The 18,327-nt window shown below is 39.4% G+C and overlaps 1 protein-coding gene across 13 annotated transcripts in view; it reads right to left on the bottom strand.

The window, feature by feature from the left end:
• The window catches only part of PITPNM2 (phosphatidylinositol transfer protein membrane associated 2), a 341,114-nt gene that overhangs the window by 22,743 nt on the left and 300,044 nt on the right, over positions 1 to 18,327 (bottom strand). For 9 of the 13 annotated variants that reach the window (XM_044275701.1, XM_044275705.1, XM_044275708.1 and 6 more), the window contains 5 exons: positions 13,659 to 13,823; positions 10,816 to 11,019; positions 7,214 to 7,362; positions 4,968 to 5,084; positions 4,370 to 4,486 (listed from right to left, as the gene is read on the bottom strand). In XM_044275701.1, coding sequence (XP_044131636.1) covers positions 4,370 to 4,486; positions 4,968 to 5,084; positions 7,214 to 7,362; positions 10,816 to 11,019; positions 13,659 to 13,823 — 752 coding nt within the window. The remainder of the gene's footprint in view (positions 1 to 4,369; positions 4,487 to 4,967; positions 5,085 to 7,213; positions 7,363 to 10,815; positions 11,020 to 13,658; positions 13,824 to 18,327) is intronic. The other 4 variants (XM_044275709.1, XM_044275712.1, XM_044275711.1 and 1 more) reach the window with 1 other exon arrangement.

Here is an 18,327-nt window from a genome sequence, read left to right as displayed (position 1 = left end):
GTTGATGTCAGCAAACCGCAACCGCTCACCCACACAACGCCACACACACTGCCATCTGCCCTAAACAGTGAAAACCAGGACTCATCTGTGAACAGAACGCCTCTCCAACATGCCATACGCCATCGAATGTGATCATTTTCCCACTCAAATTGGTTACGATGACGAACTGCAGTCAGGCCCAGACCACGATGAGGACGACGAGCATGCAGATGAGCTTCCCTGAGACGGTTTCTGACAGTTTGTGCAGAAATTATTTGGTTATGCAAACCGATTGTTGCTGCAGCTGTCCAGGTGACAGGTCTCAGATGATCATGGAGGTGAACATGCTGGATGTGGAGGTTCTGGGCTGGTGTGGTTACACGTGGTCTGCGAAATTCTCTGTGCAGCTTATTTTTACCTGATGAAGGGGAGTAAATCACCGAAACGCGTTGTACTGCTGCAATAATAAAATTAATTCTGAACCAAGATCTGCTTTGAATTCTGGCTGGTCCTTTGCGCTGTGGGAAACCTTCTCCTCTGGAACTTTGTATCTTCTTGGGGACCTCAGGCATCTCTGTAAAGAAGACCCTTCACCCGTGGCTGCAGACCAACCAGTAACCGAGTTCTCAGCATCAATTTTGTTGTGCGTCTACTAGTGTTGTGCCTATAGACAGCACTACCTATCAAGGTGAGCCTTGCATCTGTAATTTTAGTTGTGAATCTCAAACGTTATTACCCTATGGTGCGGCCTTTGTTTGAATACAGCTCAACCAAGCATGTGTACGAAATTCTCTGAAACGCCTTTGGAGACAGTTTATAGTAGAGAAATGAACATTCATTGCATGGGCAACAGCTCTGGTAGACATTCCTGCAGTCAGCATGCCAATTGCACGCTCCCTCAAACGTTCCGACATATGTGGCATTGTGCTGTGGGATCAAACTGCACATTTCAGAGTGGTCTTTTATTGTGGGCAGTCTAAGGCACACCTGTGTAATATTCATGCTGTCTATTTAGCACCTTGATATGCCACACCTGTGAGGTGGGATGGATTATCTCTGCAAAGGAGAAGTGCTCACTAACACAGACTTAGACAGATTTGTGAACAATATTTGAGTAATGGGTCCTTTGTGTATGTAGAAAATGTTTCTTATCTTTGAGTTCAGCTCATGCAAAATGGGAGCAAAACTGAAAGTGTTGCATTTATATTTTTGTGTGTGTATATATACAGTCATGTGAAAAAATTAGGACACCCTTTGAAAGCATGTGGTTTTTTGTAACATTTTTAATAAAAGGTTATTTCATCTCCGTTTCAACAATACAGAGAGATTAAAGTAATCCAACTAAACAAAGAAAACTGAAGAAAAGTCTTTTCAAGATCTTCTGTAAATGTCATTCTACAAAAATGCCTATTCTAACTGAGGAAAAAGATAGGACACCCTCACATGTATTCCCTCTTAAATTGGCTCAGATCTCACACAGGTATATCACACCAGGTGCACATAATTAGTAGATCGTTACTCTGCATGTTGAATGAGGCTTGCCCTATTTAAACCTCAGACATTTAGTTTGGTGTGCTCCTGACTGTTGAAGTGAGAGTGAGCACCATGGTGAGAGCAAAAGAGCTGTCAGAGGACTTCAGAAAAAAGATTGTAGCAGCCTATGAGTCTGGGAAGGGATTTAAAAAGATCTCAAAAGATTTTGAAATCAGCCATTCCACTGTCCGGAAGATAGTCTACAAGTGGAGGGCTTTCAAAACAACTGCCAACATGCCCAGGACTGGTCGCCCCAGCAAGTTCACCCCAAGAGCAGACCGCAAGATGCTAAAAGAGGTCTCCAAAAACCCTAAAGTGTCATCTCGAGAACTACAGCAGGCTCTGGCTACTGTTGATGTAGAAGTACATGCCTCTACAATCAGAAAGAGACTGTACAAGTTTAACTTGCATGGGAGGTGTGCAAGGAGGAAACCTTTGCTTTCCAAGAGAAACATCGAGGCCAGACTGACATTTGCCAGAGATAAAGTTGACAAAGACCAGGACTTCTGGAATAATGTTCTTTGGACAGATGAGTCCAAAATTGAATTATTTGGACACAACAGCAGAGGACATGTTTGGCGTAAACCAAACACAGCATTCCAAGAAAAGAACCTCATACCAACTGTGAAGCATGGAGGTGGAAGTGTCATGGTTTGGGGCTGCTTTGCTGCAGCAGGACCTGGTCAGCTCACCATCATAGAATCCACGATGAATTCTACTGTGTATCAGAAGGTGCTTGAAGAACATGTGAGACCATCAGTTAGAAAATTAAAGCTGAAGCGGAACTGGACCATGCAACATGACAATGACCCAAAACATACTAGTAAATCAACCAAAGATTGGCTGAAAAAGAAGAAATGGAGAGTCCTGGAATGGCCAAGTCAAAGTCCAGATTTGAATCCCATTGAGATGCTGTGGGGTGACTTGAAAAGGGCTGTACGTGCAAGAAACCCCTCAAACATCTCACAGCTGAAAAAGTTCTGCATTGAGGAGTGGGGTAAAATTTCCTCAGACCGATGCCGAAGACTGGTAGATGGCTACAAGAACCGTCTCACTGCAGTTATTTCAGCCAAAGGAGGTAACACTCGCTATTAGGGGCAAGGGTGGACAAAAGATATTTCCTCAGTTAGAATAGGCATTTTTGTAGAATGACATTTACAGAAGATCTTGAAAAGACTTTTCTTCAGTTTTCTTTGTTTAGTTGGATTACTTTAATCTCTCTGTATTGTTGAAACGGAGATGAAATAACCTTTTATTAAAAATGTTACAAAAAACCACATGCTTTCAAAGGGTGTCCTAATTTTTTCACATGACTGTATATATATATATATATATTATTAAATGATTTTATTATGATTTTAGCAAAACAGTCCTTCAAAGCTCGGGCTTTTCTATAGCACTTTTCACTGCAAGGTATACAGGATCGTACTCCACAGCCCTGGATGCGGTGTACAGATTGTCCTTTCTATAATATGAGCTGCAGTGAACACCGTAATGGCAGGAGCACAATAACACTGCTTCTGGCTGTGCCCACTTAGCTGAAAGCTCTGCATAGAACATTGGTGCAGGATATCAGGAATTAGTGGAGTAAGGACAGGCACGAGCTCTGCATAGCACATTGCTGCTCCTACCTGTCCTCGTTCAGCTCAAGTCTGGCATAGAATATTGGTCTAGATCCACAAAATGGTAAACAGGTGTTCCTACGAAATAAGTAATACTGTAGTATTGTGATGGTGCAGACATAGGAGCTGTGCCCACATAATCTGGAGTGGCAGTCAGCTGTCATATCCATATGTTAATTGCAGCATATAAGTGGTTAGAAAGAGGGAGAGGGCTTCATATGATTCCCATCGACCATTGTGGGGTGCCAGTGTGTTGTCATGGTCCTAATAGTGGCTCACGGGTTATCCTATTATTCTTAATACTTCTTAATATGCTGACAGGTACGGTATAATACATTGTAATATAAACGTATAAAAGTATTACGGTGCATTATGTGAGTGGTTAGGGTCATACATGTTCAAGTCCCCTACTGGGATTACAAAATAAAAGTTTAAAAAATGTGTAAAAATATATTAAAAAACTAAACAAAATGTTTTCATATTAAAAATGCACTCATGGTGAATTGCGGAATTGCTGTGTTTCTATTCATCCTGACTCAAAACACATCTACCCAAAAATAAGAACACAAGTGTTTTTATTGTGCAAAACTAGTAAAATATACAAAAACTATGTTAAGCTGGATTGTTGTAATGTAGTGACCTGAAAAATGAAATTAACATGTCATTTATTCTGCACAGTGAATGCAATAAAAACATAGCAAAACAAAAAAATTGCAAAAATGCCTAATTATTTTCCAATGTGTTTTTTCCAATATCAGCCTCAAAATTAATAATAGTTTTTAATACATTATATCGATACCTAAAAAAAATTGCTATTAAAAATAGAACCCCTTCCACAAAACATAAACCCTCACATGGATGTGAAAAAAGTACAAACTATATGGCTCTCAAAATGCAGGGATGAAAAAAATTCTGCATTATCAAAGGGGTTTTTCAGGACTATCCTTAGGACAGGTCATTAGTATCAGATAAATGGAGGTCTGACACCCCCACTCGCTGGCACGGGAAATTATATAGTGTACAGCTATAAGCAGAAGGCTCAATACACGGTCCTGAGGGTAGGCCATCAACATCAAAATACTGGACAACCCATTTAAAGCCAAAATTAGCTGTGTCCTTAAGGGGCTAAAACTTTTTCCCCCTGTAAGTAGTATTATTGTATTGAACAAATGTATATACTGTTTACAAATTTTGAGTATGTGAGACAGTTAAATTGATATGTCCATGGAACCAACCTTTTCCCCAGTGAGTGTGACCATGTCAAGGGGGCCATACATAAACCTTCCAGCGAGAGTCTGAGGCCCATCTTCATTGGCTACAGCATCATTAATTCTGTGGTTAGCAGCAACATTCTGAAAGGTAAAAGGAAGGTTAAAATAAAAGTATACAGGGGTGGTTCTACAATGTTAGTCGAGGTCAGCTGCCTGCTGCTGATCTAGTTTTTTAACGATTTCATAGAAATATAAGATGCCACCGGATCTAAGACTCTTTCCTCACGCTCTCCTTTTTCCTGGTGGAAAGCTCATAAAGCTGAACTGACTTGGACTCTCTTTCTCTGCTTGTCAACCAGGAAGTCAAAACAATCATGCAAACAGAAAGGCGTTAGTCACACTGACTGGGCCCTCGAGATACTTGTAACTTAAAGTTACACTAATAAACTATAGTACAGCAAATATGAAGTACATTGCTCTGTGTTATAACAATGGAATTGGACTAGATGACAACCTGGCTAGTGTGCATTTGTATGTCATATTACCATGGTAATTATAGGCAGGGTTGGAATAAATAGTCAAATATCATGTTAATAACTAAAAATGTAAGCATTTTAGTTACCCTTAGTTTCACGTGTGTTCGTTTCCTTAGCCACTTTTCCCTTGGTTTTGAGGGGCTGAACACAGAAACTTCTTTTCCAACCAATTCCAAGACACTTGCCGTTTCATGTCTCATGACCTGGAATTTACATACACAAGACTGGTAATGTAGCTCATAATGCGATGTCTTACGCTATCCAACGGTTTTTCCAATCTCTTTTTCTAAGAAGATGATCAGATAACATGGCTTTCTCTGTATACCTGATTCTGTACAAAAAGACCGGCACTCGCTCCATGCAATGTCACGCTTTATTATCGCATCAGTGTAGATACATGTGATGCATTTTGGCTCAGACGTGAGCCGTTTAAAAAAAAGGCTCTTACACAAGTGGAATCGAGATGCCTTCCCTGGACGCAAGCACAGCATAAAGTATATGACTGGTATACAGAGTATGATCTGTATATTTGATGCCCATGCTCCTTCAGGTTGTAATGTAGAAGATATAAAACTAAGCCGTTCTACACAAAATACAATAAATGGTTAAGGAATCTTGGGAAATGCGGTATTTACAGTGCGAGTCTTCTTTTATCCATAGAAGCAGGACATACCACAACATAACCACTGGAAATAGGTAATGATATGTTAAAAACAATCAGGAATCTAAAAAAGTCTCAATTTATTAGATTTCTTTGTTATTATTTGTTTTGGGTTTTATTTTGCTAATCAGCATATAAAGTGTTTAAATAGTAGTTAATATTTTTTTTTTATTGGTGCTCTATCTTCTGGTCCGCAGCTTGTTTAATTCATCCCCGTCATGGGCACGATCTTCTGCTCCGCTGCAGCCAATAACTGGCTTCAGCAGTTATGTCTCTCTTGCGGACACGTCACCACTGAAGCCAGTCATTGGCTGCAGTGAAGCAGATGATCATGCCCATGCTGGAGAGGAAATAAACATGCCACAGACCGGAAGATAGACACATAAGACCATAGCTACTGGGAGCAGGTAAGTATGAATCTTCACATATCGCAGGCACCTGTGGGAAGTTATTTATTCTCAGACATCCATTTTATGGCAGCACTGAATATGGCAGCTGCTCTTTTTACATGCTTTTATTCCCATTTAGACTTGCACAGGCTTCTCAGCATTTCCAGGACATACATATAGCTTTTCAAAAAAAATTCAGAGGACAAATTCATGGAGTTCCTAAATTAGCAAGTGTATAACAATGTTTTCCAGTTATTAAATGCATTGTGCACTGAATATTTACTTACAAGAAAATTTCTGAAATTGTATTCCAATAAATGTAGTTTAAGTTCTAAGTAGTCTGATTACTTACACGATGGTGAGAAAAAGCCAGATGTCACCTTTTTACTACAGTAAATTTGTTATTACTAAATTATTGGCCATCTATGGAGGAGTCAGAGCTGGAGCCGGAGTGTGATAAAATGCAGGAGTCACAACTTTACCTTACCGACTGGTTTTCACATGACATCAGTTTTGATAAATGTGAGCCTGTGTGTTTTACAGAAGTCACTGCTATATGAAGCAATGGTATTACCCACACCCCACTGATGATTTCTCTTACAGTCAATGAAGCAGTGTACAACTATAGTGAACAAATACACTTATGATCATACAACATGATAAATTAATTTGCAGATGTGGTATTTGGCTTTTAACCCTTTTACTGACAAGTAAATATGGAATACATCAGGGCTTTAAACACTTGCAGTAGCTAGAATACAATATTTTTATTTTCCGTTTTTTTTTTTTTACTGAAATTGCCATCAGGAAGAATACTCAGTCCGTTGCGCTCTTCTTGCCCCTGTACAGGCTCTAGTGGGGCATACTGGAACTATTCTTCATGTTATCACTACTGTTACTGACCATGAAGCATATGTTCCCTATGATTTTTACATTTAGGCAGTGGGTGTGTTTTTTTTTTTTTCTGCTAAAGATTGAAATAATGAATAATTTCACATCTAATTACCTAATCAAATTATCATTACAGACTATGTGATATGAATTTTACATTAATGCAAATTTGTATGAAGGTGCCCATGAATATAAAACTCTTGATACCATTTTCACAATCTGCCTATTTTTTACTTTTGGAAAATGTATGTGTATTGGCTAGAATGGTGTTTTTTTTTCCATTTTAAAATTCAAGTTTTAGTTGTGTTTCTTAAAAGTGTAAAAATTCTCCTGACAGCTAAAATATTAGGTGGTGACAGCAAAAAAAGAATAGGAAAAATTTATCACTCACTTGTCTCAATAGAAATGAAACAACATCTGTGGATTCCCAATAACTGGCATGGAAAAGGTGAGGAAGAGCAACTGTTGGGAAAGCAGTGAGGGCATCTGGACAATAGAGGGCATAGTCAATCCTTTTTGTGCCCCACCACTTTGCTGCAACTGACAGAGAAGAAAACATTACCCTCAAAGCCTACAGGAATGAAAGAAAATTAAGAAAACAATGGTAACCGTACCCAAATCATGGCAGTCATTTTCAGGGAGATGCCACTATTGTATAAGTAAAGGTGGCCATGTACATTAGATAGAAGTAGGCTGATGGTTGGTCAACCACAGAACGGACAATCATCTGGTGAACAAACATTTTGCTAACACAGCCAAACACATTTTAGCCCATATTGGCCATTACAGTCATCCAAGCTGGTCACAAATTTTATTGACACATGGTGAAGTATGAATGATCTTTCTGGGAACATTATTTCATAGAAAGATCATTCGTGGACGAAAGATCTTTTGCAAGAAAAAAAAGATCTTATATCTGATTTTCAGCCAAAAATGTCAAACAGCCAACTCCATTCCAGTCGATGATAGCGTGTCACCAGTCAGCTAAAATAACAATTCTTTGTTAAATTTCATCCCATGTACATTATCATGGTTGAATACATCCACTTTGATCTAATGTGTATGGGCACCTAAACCTTAGCAACATACACACATACTCATAGACAAGAATTTCGCTTGGCCTTTTAAGAGGAAAAAAAGAAAGCAAATATCCCTTCAAAACATGCTTCACATGCATGTGCATATTCCCAAAGAAAATACATCATTACACATTTCAAGAGCATTTTTCTTATTTCATGCATGCAAGATAAGGTCCTCAGTTATGTTAGTGTATACCATGACTTGTCGTTCCATGCAAACCTTTGACAAACCAATGATGCTAACAGCCGTCTAGTTTCAATCATAACATTACAAAAAAAGCAGTCCATGGAGCGTTATTACACATAATAATTGCTTCTACATCCGACAACTCCATGCCCACAACTATTACAAACACCGTTTGCTATGAACCCATTCAATTTTAATACCTTCGGATGGGGCACTAGTATTAACAAAAAATAGCACTAAAAATGTGTCTATATACATGATATCTTTAGTTATACTGTAATATTCACGCAGTGTGCTGGGTGATATGTGTGGACTCAATGCTCCATTTAACATACAACTTATTTTTTGTAATACTGAATACCTAGGCCGGTGATGGCTAACCTTGGCACTACATCAGTGGTGAAACTACAACTCCCAGCATGCTCCATTTATTTCTAGAGAGTTCTGAGAGCAGCCAAGCAATGGGGGCATCTTGGGAGTTGTAGTTTTACCACAGCTGGAGTGCCAAGGTTAGCCTTCACTGACCTAGGCTAACACAACATGTATATAGCGGGAGCCATCTAGAACAAACATGGACATTCTGGTACAAGAGACATACAGTATATGACTGATGACCAAAGGGACATTCGCCATCTCAGATGATACGTGTACAGGTCCTCTAAACTCTTGATATGACTGTACATGCTGCTGGATGTTGTTAGTTTACAGACAAACCTGCATTTTTGATGAACAGGAACAATCCATCAAAATGTTATTCATCAAATGTCATTTAGGTGATTAATTCTTATCAGCAAGACAGTACAGTACAGGCAGGTAGCTAACTAACATTAAAGTGTAGTCGTCATATGTGTCCATGAGGGAAAAAATTATATTGGCCATTATACGACATGTAGTTGTCCTTTTTTTTTTTAGCAGTTTTCCCTCTGCAATTTATATCTGTAATTCTCAGTCTTCTGCGAGCTGGTAGATGGAGACTAGCTGGTATCACATCTGCCCATACACAGGTCATGGAGAAAAAAAGGGGATCCTCTCTGCAGCACATTCTTAGAAGGAGCCGCAGTAATGGATGACATTACACAGCAGAACTAGGTTCACACTAGTGCTTACATGGTTTAGCAGGCCGTTCCAGCAGAGGAACAGCTTGCTGGAGATCATTGCATCCAAAAGGCTATATACTACCTTGCCGTGCCAGAGCCTATTGCCTATAATGGGACTCAGGGGATCCGGCCTGTTTCTGGCATTAGTCCGGTATTTTTCTGACCGAATCTCAACATTATTGCTGGAAACAGGCTGGATCCCCGTTGGGTCCCATTATAGTCAATGGGGCGTGGCGGTGCTCCGGACGATGTAAGCATCACTGTGAAACTAGCCGTTTAGATGTGAATGAAGCAATGAAGTTAGACAGTAAATCACTTACAAATCAGCGGCAGTCTGTAAGTCACCCTTCCTCTGCCTGTCTCCAACAGCCCCTTCCTTCTCCTCCTCCGCTATCTTTCTATGTAATCTGATCCTTTAGTAATCAGGCATACCATCATTTAAGCAGTGAAATAAGTTAGTGCAGTGGCATGGGGGGTGTCAGAAAGGAGCATTTTTCTGTGATGAGATAAAATTCCTAAATCCACCTATACTATTCATTTATGAAAAAAATTAACTATAAAGTGCTTAACATACAGCAAACTATAAATCCAATAGCTTGTAGAACCAGCAGAAGACCAAGCAGCAATGACTAATTAAATACCCAAATTTTGTTACTGGTAGCTTATTAATATTACTGAGCTACCGGTCTACCTTACGCTTCTGGCAGCACACGTGTGCACACATTAGTACGGATGCGGCAGGCTATTCCCCGGCTGGACAAGCCTAACACCAGTGTGAAAGAAGCCTTAGGCTTCTAAAGTTTTTGCAACTGTGTTTAAGTCTGGTCAATTATGTCCCCTACTCAGAGCTGTGGCTACCAGATTGCAAATAAATTAGACTATTTACAGTATGTGATATCTATTTCTTTGTGTGTGTGTGTGTGTGTGTGTGTGTGCGCGCGCGGGGGGGGGGGGTAAATTATGATTTATATGCGTGTCCCTATATTGGTGCTACTGTGCAACCAATCAAAATGTTGTAGCCTTTCTAAAGCATAATCAGATATTCTAAAGAAAAAAAATTGCAGAGGAGTTGGTGCATGGACAATATTTATCTGTAAGGGAAGGGACTAATTGTAAGGCAAAAATATGGCTGTGTTTTTTTCCCATGACTAGCACGACACCTGTCTACAGGTTTTGTGTGTTATTTCAGCTCAGTCCCTTTCATTTCAATGAAGCTGAGCTTCAATACAGGAGCAAACCATGGACGTCTGTGGAGCTGTTTGTTGGAGAAAGCAGCCAAGTTTTCTGATACTGGAAAACACCGGTCTGCTTTGTTTTTTATTTCTGTGGTCGCATGAAAAGAAGAAAATAACAGACACATGTTTATAACCTGTGAAATGTTTGAAGAATGCAACATATAATAAAAATAAATAACCATGACATACAAGGCAATGATACAAATTGTAAGCAGCATGTTAATCTTGAGAAATTTTAGGTGTGAAAAACATCATCTTTTACTGCGCAATACCTATAGCCCTGGCAATAAAGTAATAGAAGGACTCAGCATAAATGTGCCTGGAAGAGGGGTTATATCCTAGAATTATGGCCATTGGATGGGTTAATAGTACAACAGCCTCTCCATCTGGAATACCTTTGGAGATGTCGGAGCCTTGGATGCCTGGGCTGGTGCTGTGCTTCCAATCCCCCACCTCTAGCATTCTTCCTATGTGACTCTGCTCAGTATGGTACTGATTATGTTTTGTGGGGGAACTTGTTTTTGTGTTAGGTTTGGAAGGGAGGGCAAGCTGTGACAGAAGACTTAGCTTTTTGAAATTGTTAAGATGATTTTTTGTTTCTAAAGGAACAAAGCAAACACACCAATTATCACCACAAAGCATGCAAAATCACATCACAACTATTATGTCTTCCTGCAAAAAAAAATATATTTTATAATCAGTGAATGTAATCAAGTGTGAGTTCTCTTTTATACTGGATGTACTAAATTTCAGTATCAGTTGCTGGAAGACATGTGAACCAAACTACAGACTGTAAAATATTTTAACTTCACAGATTAAAAGGTGCAAAAAACGCATGTGTTCCTTATAAGTCCAGAAGTGTTCCCAAAATCTAGAATAGATTCCAAGCTGTTCTCTCTGGCTTTTAGAGTAAAAACTAAATTTGGAACTGCCCACTACACTTGGATCTTATCTTCTGAACAATGGCCCTTTCAATCCATTTTTCAAAGCAGATGATCAGGACACTACTGAAATTAGGAAAGATTTGTGATAAGCAGTTTTCCTCTCATTATGAAGACTTAAAGGGGACCTGTCATCTGGATTTTGTGTATAGAGCTGAGGACATGGGTTGCTAGATCGCCGCTAGCACATCCGCAATACCCGTCCCCATAGCTCTGTGTGCTTTTATTGTGTAAAAAAAAAACGATTTGATACATATGCAGAGCTTGGAAATATGACTCTTCTCTGGTCACACAAGTAAGATATGACTCTTTTATGTTAATTTGCATGAAAGGCGGGAAGTACAAAAATGCATAATACTTATTGAATTTGTCTGCAAATGAAATTAAAAGTGTAATTTATATGTTTAGGGTAACACAATGAACATTTAGAAATGCTCAGTGAGGGTAGCCTAGTGGAGGTGACAGGTTCCCTTTAAGATTTATTAAGCATTAAATATGACCCATATGAGTAAAACATTTTAGGCCAAGGAGTTTAGAGCTGGTCAGTTTCTTACGGTGTGTTTTCTACTGGCTCCATCTGTGTCACATTTAATTGGAATAATTATTACAGCTTGGTTTTTAACAAAATGTAAGATTTTGTTGGCCATGCAGGTATCCTTTTTCTAGCTTTAGCTCACTGAGTATGAAGATATTGGCAGTGTTGGTTTAGATAACTAATTTACCGTAACAATATAAGCTATGTGTTAAGGGTAACCATCATAAAGTATTGCTGCTACTTTCAGTTCAGTGTACAAAACATGCATGAAAAGTTATATTTTGTTAAAATTAGCAAGCGAATACCATATTTTTCGCCCTATAAGACACATTTTCCCCCCCAAAGTGTGGGGGGGAAATGTCAGTGCGTCTTATGAGGTGAATAATAATGAACACTTCAATTATGGAAGCGCTCATTAGTACAGTAAATGCAGCGCTCCCCAGTCTCTGTTCTCATCACTTCCTGGTCCTTGACCGCTCGCTATGCTGAGACTGAGCACAGCGTAAGGACGTTGGCACGCTGTGCACGCCAGGTCACAGCACAGCACGCAACAGGAAAAAGAGCACTGGATATGAGGAGCGGCATCCGGAGCAGAAGAGGTAAGTTTATTTAAAAAAAAATCTGATCTGAGCATGGGGGTCATTCACATGGAAGTCTGATCTGAGGTCTGATTGGGGTACGTATTAACATTAGGGGTCTGTTCTGAGGTCTGAATAACATTGGGGGTCGGATAAATTTTTTTTTTCGTATTTTCCTCCTCTAAAACCTAGGTGAGTCTTATGGGCAGTTGATTTCTGCTGGTAGCTTACTCTCCGTAAACCCATCTCCAGATGATGCACATCATGCATTGTGACAATCTTTAAAAGGGAGATGCATGCAAAATTAGGGGTGTAAGAAACACAATAATCTACAATGTGATCTACATCATGTAATGTGACTGGATGTGAGGACAATGTCATGCGAGAGGATAGGATTACAGTTCTTGAGTATTTGAGGATGTAAAGCAATTCTGTATAATGGACCATCCATTCATAGCATACATGGGAGAATATCCCCAATAGCTGAGGATAGACCATAGCTGTTGAAAGAATCAGTAGGAGGCAAAGGATTTGGACACAGTCATACACATTAAGATTCTATATGTGGAGAAAATCAGTCTACATATATGAGCATGCTGACAACCGTTTGGATACACATATGTTTTTGTCAAAAAAGAACAACTAGTAAGGGGAGAAAAAGAAGGTGATAAAACAGAGTTGGGCTACCAGACATACACAAAGCAACCCTCTTAAGTGTACACCATAGGGAGAATGCTGGTGTTTAATGTATAACATCTAGACTATCCATGTTAGAGTAGAAGCATGTGGAGCCATGTATGCCAAGCATGGATCAGCATGGTTCACCTGTAATAATGAAACAAAACATCCACCCAACATGTTCAGCATAGCCGCAGCTCTTGAAGCATCAAGTCACTGGCTACCTGAAAACAGCAGCTGCAATGCTATGACACTTCATACAACGGAATAATTACATTTTATAGAAGCAAATTGATAGATTGATATTAAACACAGCCTTCAAACGTTAACAGTTCTTGTGTCACAGCACTGAATATACTTCTGCTGCCTTATATAAATAATGGATTTTGGCCATTGCTCTAGCCCTATTCACCACTACTGAAAGAAGTCTTGTATGTTTCATAATCTACAGGGTTACAAGTGCTATGGAATCTTAGATCACACTTGTTAGGCAACAAGGCACTTACTGTTGGCTATGTTTGAAGCCGTGTAACTGTCGGCCATTCCAGAAACCTGACTTGCAATGCTGATTTCACTTGCTCTTCTGTACCCCCTGAAGTGGGGAGCTGTTATGGGGGAGGAAGGGGAGGCATTTTCCACGAAGACTGCACCATGAAACTGAACAACATCCGCTATGAAACCGAAAAAACAAAACAGGAGAACAGGGAGAAAAACAAACAAAACAAAACAAAAGTAAAATTAAAAATTTAGACCCAAACAGGACAAGAAAACAAGAAGGCATTAGGAGGGATGAAGATGCAACACCTCAGATGTGAACGTTGTAAAGCATTCAGAAACATAAAAAAAGTATTAATTGTCAAACCCATACAAGGACAAGCAAATGAAATATCAACCTGGAGTTTATTTCATTCCAAAACTTTGGGGGAGGGGGGCAGAGTGCAAATGCATTAAAAAAATTAACATTTGCGCCAAGGCTGGGCAAATAAATAAAATTGATGCAATGAAAAAAACATTTTAGCGAATAACATATATTTATATACATATATATGTACATGATATATTTATATGGACACACACACACAAAGACTTGTCTATGTACACATATATACATATATAAACATATGCATTTAGAAGGAATAATGAGAATGTCATTGGTAAAACAAAAACCAGGGGGAAATAAATGAAAATTTGGTTCAGACTGAAAAACAGAAAATATATCGGTTTCATATGGTTCCTTAGGAGCAAAAACTTAATATGTTTTGAGACAGAACTAGTATTGTGACGGATGCAATTGAAATGTCCTCTGCACACAGATTTTGGCAATTAAAAAAAAATGTATATCCTTAGGCCAGAGATTTACATTTTTTCCCTACCAAAAGAAACTGAAAAAGTAGCTCATAGCCCTGAAAATATAGCCTTTGCCCTCTCCTGGGGTGGGGGGTGAGGGGGTTGATTTTGTTAGACAATACCAGTTAAAGCTCTAGCTTCAAACTTATGTATAGGATAGGACTTTAAAACTTTTACTCCACCCACACCCCGTTTTGCAGAAAAAATATGAAAAAGGGAATTTTTACCCCCGCAAGAAACAGCACCAATATTGTCCATAGGCTGTCTCTGCTATTTCAGCTCAGCGCATTTCTCTTGAATGATGCCAAGATACAATGCAAAACACAGCCCATAGACCAGGCATCCTCAAACTGCGGCCCTCCAGCTTTTGCAAAACTACAACTCCCAGCATGCCCGAACAGCCTACAGATATCGGCCTACAGCAGGGCATTGTGGGAGTTGTAGTTTTAAAACAGCTGGAGGGCCGCAGTTTAAGGATGCCTGCCATAGAGTGTCAGTGTTTCTGAGAGAAAAAGCAAGGCCTTTTTATATTTATAGACATCGCCTTTAAATAAACTAAAATACTTAGGGTGGCCATACACTGAGATAGGACTTTTACATTTCCTAAAACCCTTTACATGCTGCCTGTCAATCCTTACAAAATTTATGGGAAGGAATTATTGGGTTCACTACATTTTCCATCAAAGAGGATTTTGGGTCAGAGTATCAGAAGTGCTCTCTTCCCCTATCCCCCACACAGCCTAACAGCACTAGATTGTAGGCGCTGACTGTGAAATCAGTCCATGTATAGTAAACCTAATGCTCTTGAGGACCTTTCTATAGAAATCACAAAGGAAACATCTGCCCATGTTAGACATTTTGAGGGAGAATTATTAAAACGAAATGCAAAAGTGGAGAAGCTGCCCATAGCTACCACTATACAGTATTCTTACTATTAACCAGATCAATATTCCTGATAGCCCTAGTAAAAAGCATTAGTTCCGTTTTACATTAACTGCAATGCCACCCTTACCATAGTGACAGTATTTCTGTGTTACAGAAACGTAGGTATAAAAGGGTTTGTTAATAAATAATATACCGTGCAAAGACAAGAATAATGAAACACAACACTACAGGATAAATGCACGCTAATTAAAATCCCTAGTACCAACCCTGCTGCCTATAAGACCCACACATTTATAAGCTAAAGCACTTATCTTGTAGCCTCTTAGGGTACAGCCACATGTAGCACAAACAATGCAGAATTTCCGCAGCTGAATAGAATGTGGAAAATCAGCGGTGTTTACAGTAGCAGCAAAGAGATTTGAAAAAATGAGGCCCCTTTCACAAGAGTAAGTTTTCCACACGGGTGCAATGCGTGAAGTGAGAAAAGCATCAAAAGGGAACGCAATTACAGATGAAACTGACTGAACTTGCTTGCGAAATGGTGCAAGTTTCATTGAACGCATCCTGACAGTCAGTGTGGTTCGTGTGAAAGAGGCCTTAATCTACACACAATAGAAATATTCCACGCAGAACTTGACAAGCAGGGTGGAGTTCAGGTATGCAGCGTGTCAAATTATGTTGCCGCTATGAGCCGCAGAAGTCACCCTTTGCAAAGCAAACCTGCACCATTTGGTGAAGAGTTTGCTGCAGCCGAATATACAGACTTTCCACTGCAGATCTACTACGTGTGGCCGTACTCTTCTCCCGAAGTAAATACAAATTACAAGTGCTGTGAAAACGCATTTGCGCCTCAGCCGATTTCTTCTATTTTTTGCTAATTTTTCACAGTTAAATGTTTCAGATCATCTAACGAGATATAGACAACACAAGTAAACATAAACTGCTGCTTTTTATTCAAATTCAATATCACCCTTGTGAAAAACTATTCCCCCCCCCCCCCCCAACCTAATAACTGGTTGTGTCCCTCTTGGCAGTAACAAATTCAATCAAACATTCGCAATAACTTGAGAAGAGTATTTTATAAGGCTGCAGAGAAGCTTTGGCCCACCGTTTGCAGATTTGTTTTCACTCGGCTACACTGGAGTGTTTTTGAGCATGAATTGCCTGTTAAAGGCATTGCCGAAGCATCTGAATGGGATTCAAGTCAGAACTTCGACTCAAAAGCCTTAATTATGTTTCTTTTGGGCCACTCAGAGATGGACTTGCTTGAGTGCTTGGATCATTGTCCTGCTGCATTTGAGCTTTAGGCCTCTTTCACACGGGCGTCGCACGTGAGGGCCGGATAAGATGTGGGTGCGTCGCGGGAAAATGCACGATTTTTCCACGCGAGTGCAAAGCGTTTTAATGCGTTTTGCACGCACGTGAGAAAAATCTGCATGTTTTGTACCCAGACCCGAACCCAGACTTCTTCACAGAAGTTCGGGTTTGGGATCGGTGTTGTGTAGATTTTATTATTTTCCATTAAAACATGGTTATAAGGGAAAATAATAGCATTCTTAATACAGAATGCTAAGTAAAATAGGGATGGAGGGGTTAAAGGGCTTCTGTCTGTCTGCCACAGACAAAGGTAGGACATGTATGATTGCACTCAGCTGACATTAGCAAATAGCTAATGTCGGCTAATGAAAATTGCACAATTGGGGGTGACAGAAGCCCTTTAAAAAAAAAAAAAAAAAAAAAAATTAAACTCACCTCATCCACTTGTTCGCGTAGCCTGGCTTCTCTTCTGTCTTCTTCTTTGATGACCAGAAGGAAAAGGGCCTTTGGTGGCGTCACTGCGCTCATCACATGGTCCATCACATGATCCATCACCATGGAGAATCTTAGCAATGGCCTTGTAACCCTTTCCAGACTTACAGATTTCAATGACTTTGTCTTGGATCCGTATTTAAATGTCTTAGAAAGAGGCATCATGTGCTGCTTTTTATAGACTTCCTAGCCTGCTTCACATTACCAGACAGGTTCTATTCAAGTGATGTTTAGATTTAACAGGTCTGGCAGTAATCATGTCTGAGTGTGGCTGTGAGCCCAGTTGTCAAATGAATATATTTGGTTAAATGGTTGGTTTAACAGCTAAGGGGACAATTACTTTTTTAATTAGCTAGCTTCCTAGCTGTCTTAGATTTAGACAATTTTCTATGCCTAAACCAGGCGTATAAAATGGTAAATGAGACAGGTTGCCCCTCCTCCTTTCCCACCCTGCACACTTTTTTAGACCTGGCGTGAGCGGGGAAAAGTCGCAGACTGCGGCACAAAGGACATCTAATATCACAAGTTTGATGATCTGAAACATTCAAGTGTGACAAATATGCAAAAGTAGAAGAAATTGGGAAGGAAGCAAATTCTTTTTCACAGCATTATATACGATATAATATAAACTAAATTTACCATATACAGACAGAGACAATATGGATATACACAGAAGGGCATGCAAAATGTGTGTCCACAAATGAAAAAAAAAAATGATGAACATGAAATCACACATGCTGTTTTTGTGGAAGTATGACAAAAGGTTTTTTGATCCAAAGCGGGAAGTGAGTCCAATAGGATGGAAAAGTATAAAGGAAAGTCTTGAACATCTCTTCTCTTTAGTGTCCACTCCTTTGCTTGGCTCAAAAATTTCACCCATAACAATGATGATGGCTCAAGTAATTACATTTTCTTAGGCAAATTTTACTACTTAGATACAATAAAGCTTTAAACTTGCATAGGATGTACAAAAAATACCATGCAGGTCACACATTAATGTAAAACTTGTATACATAGCCTTCTTGATTCAACTCAATCTGAAAGCTTTTCTGGCATGTAACATCAGCTTCAGTATGTGTATATATTATGTATGCTAGTTGCTTGATGAAGGATCATAGAGATCACAGAGAGTCG

Source organism: Bufo gargarizans, chromosome 1 (genome assembly GCF_014858855.1).
Source record: "Bufo gargarizans isolate SCDJY-AF-19 chromosome 1, ASM1485885v1, whole genome shotgun sequence".
Taxonomy (NCBI): domain Eukaryota; kingdom Metazoa; phylum Chordata; class Amphibia; order Anura; family Bufonidae; genus Bufo; species Bufo gargarizans.
Note: the sequence above shows the minus strand (reverse complement) of the source record. Positions and strands in the feature narration are given on the sequence as shown.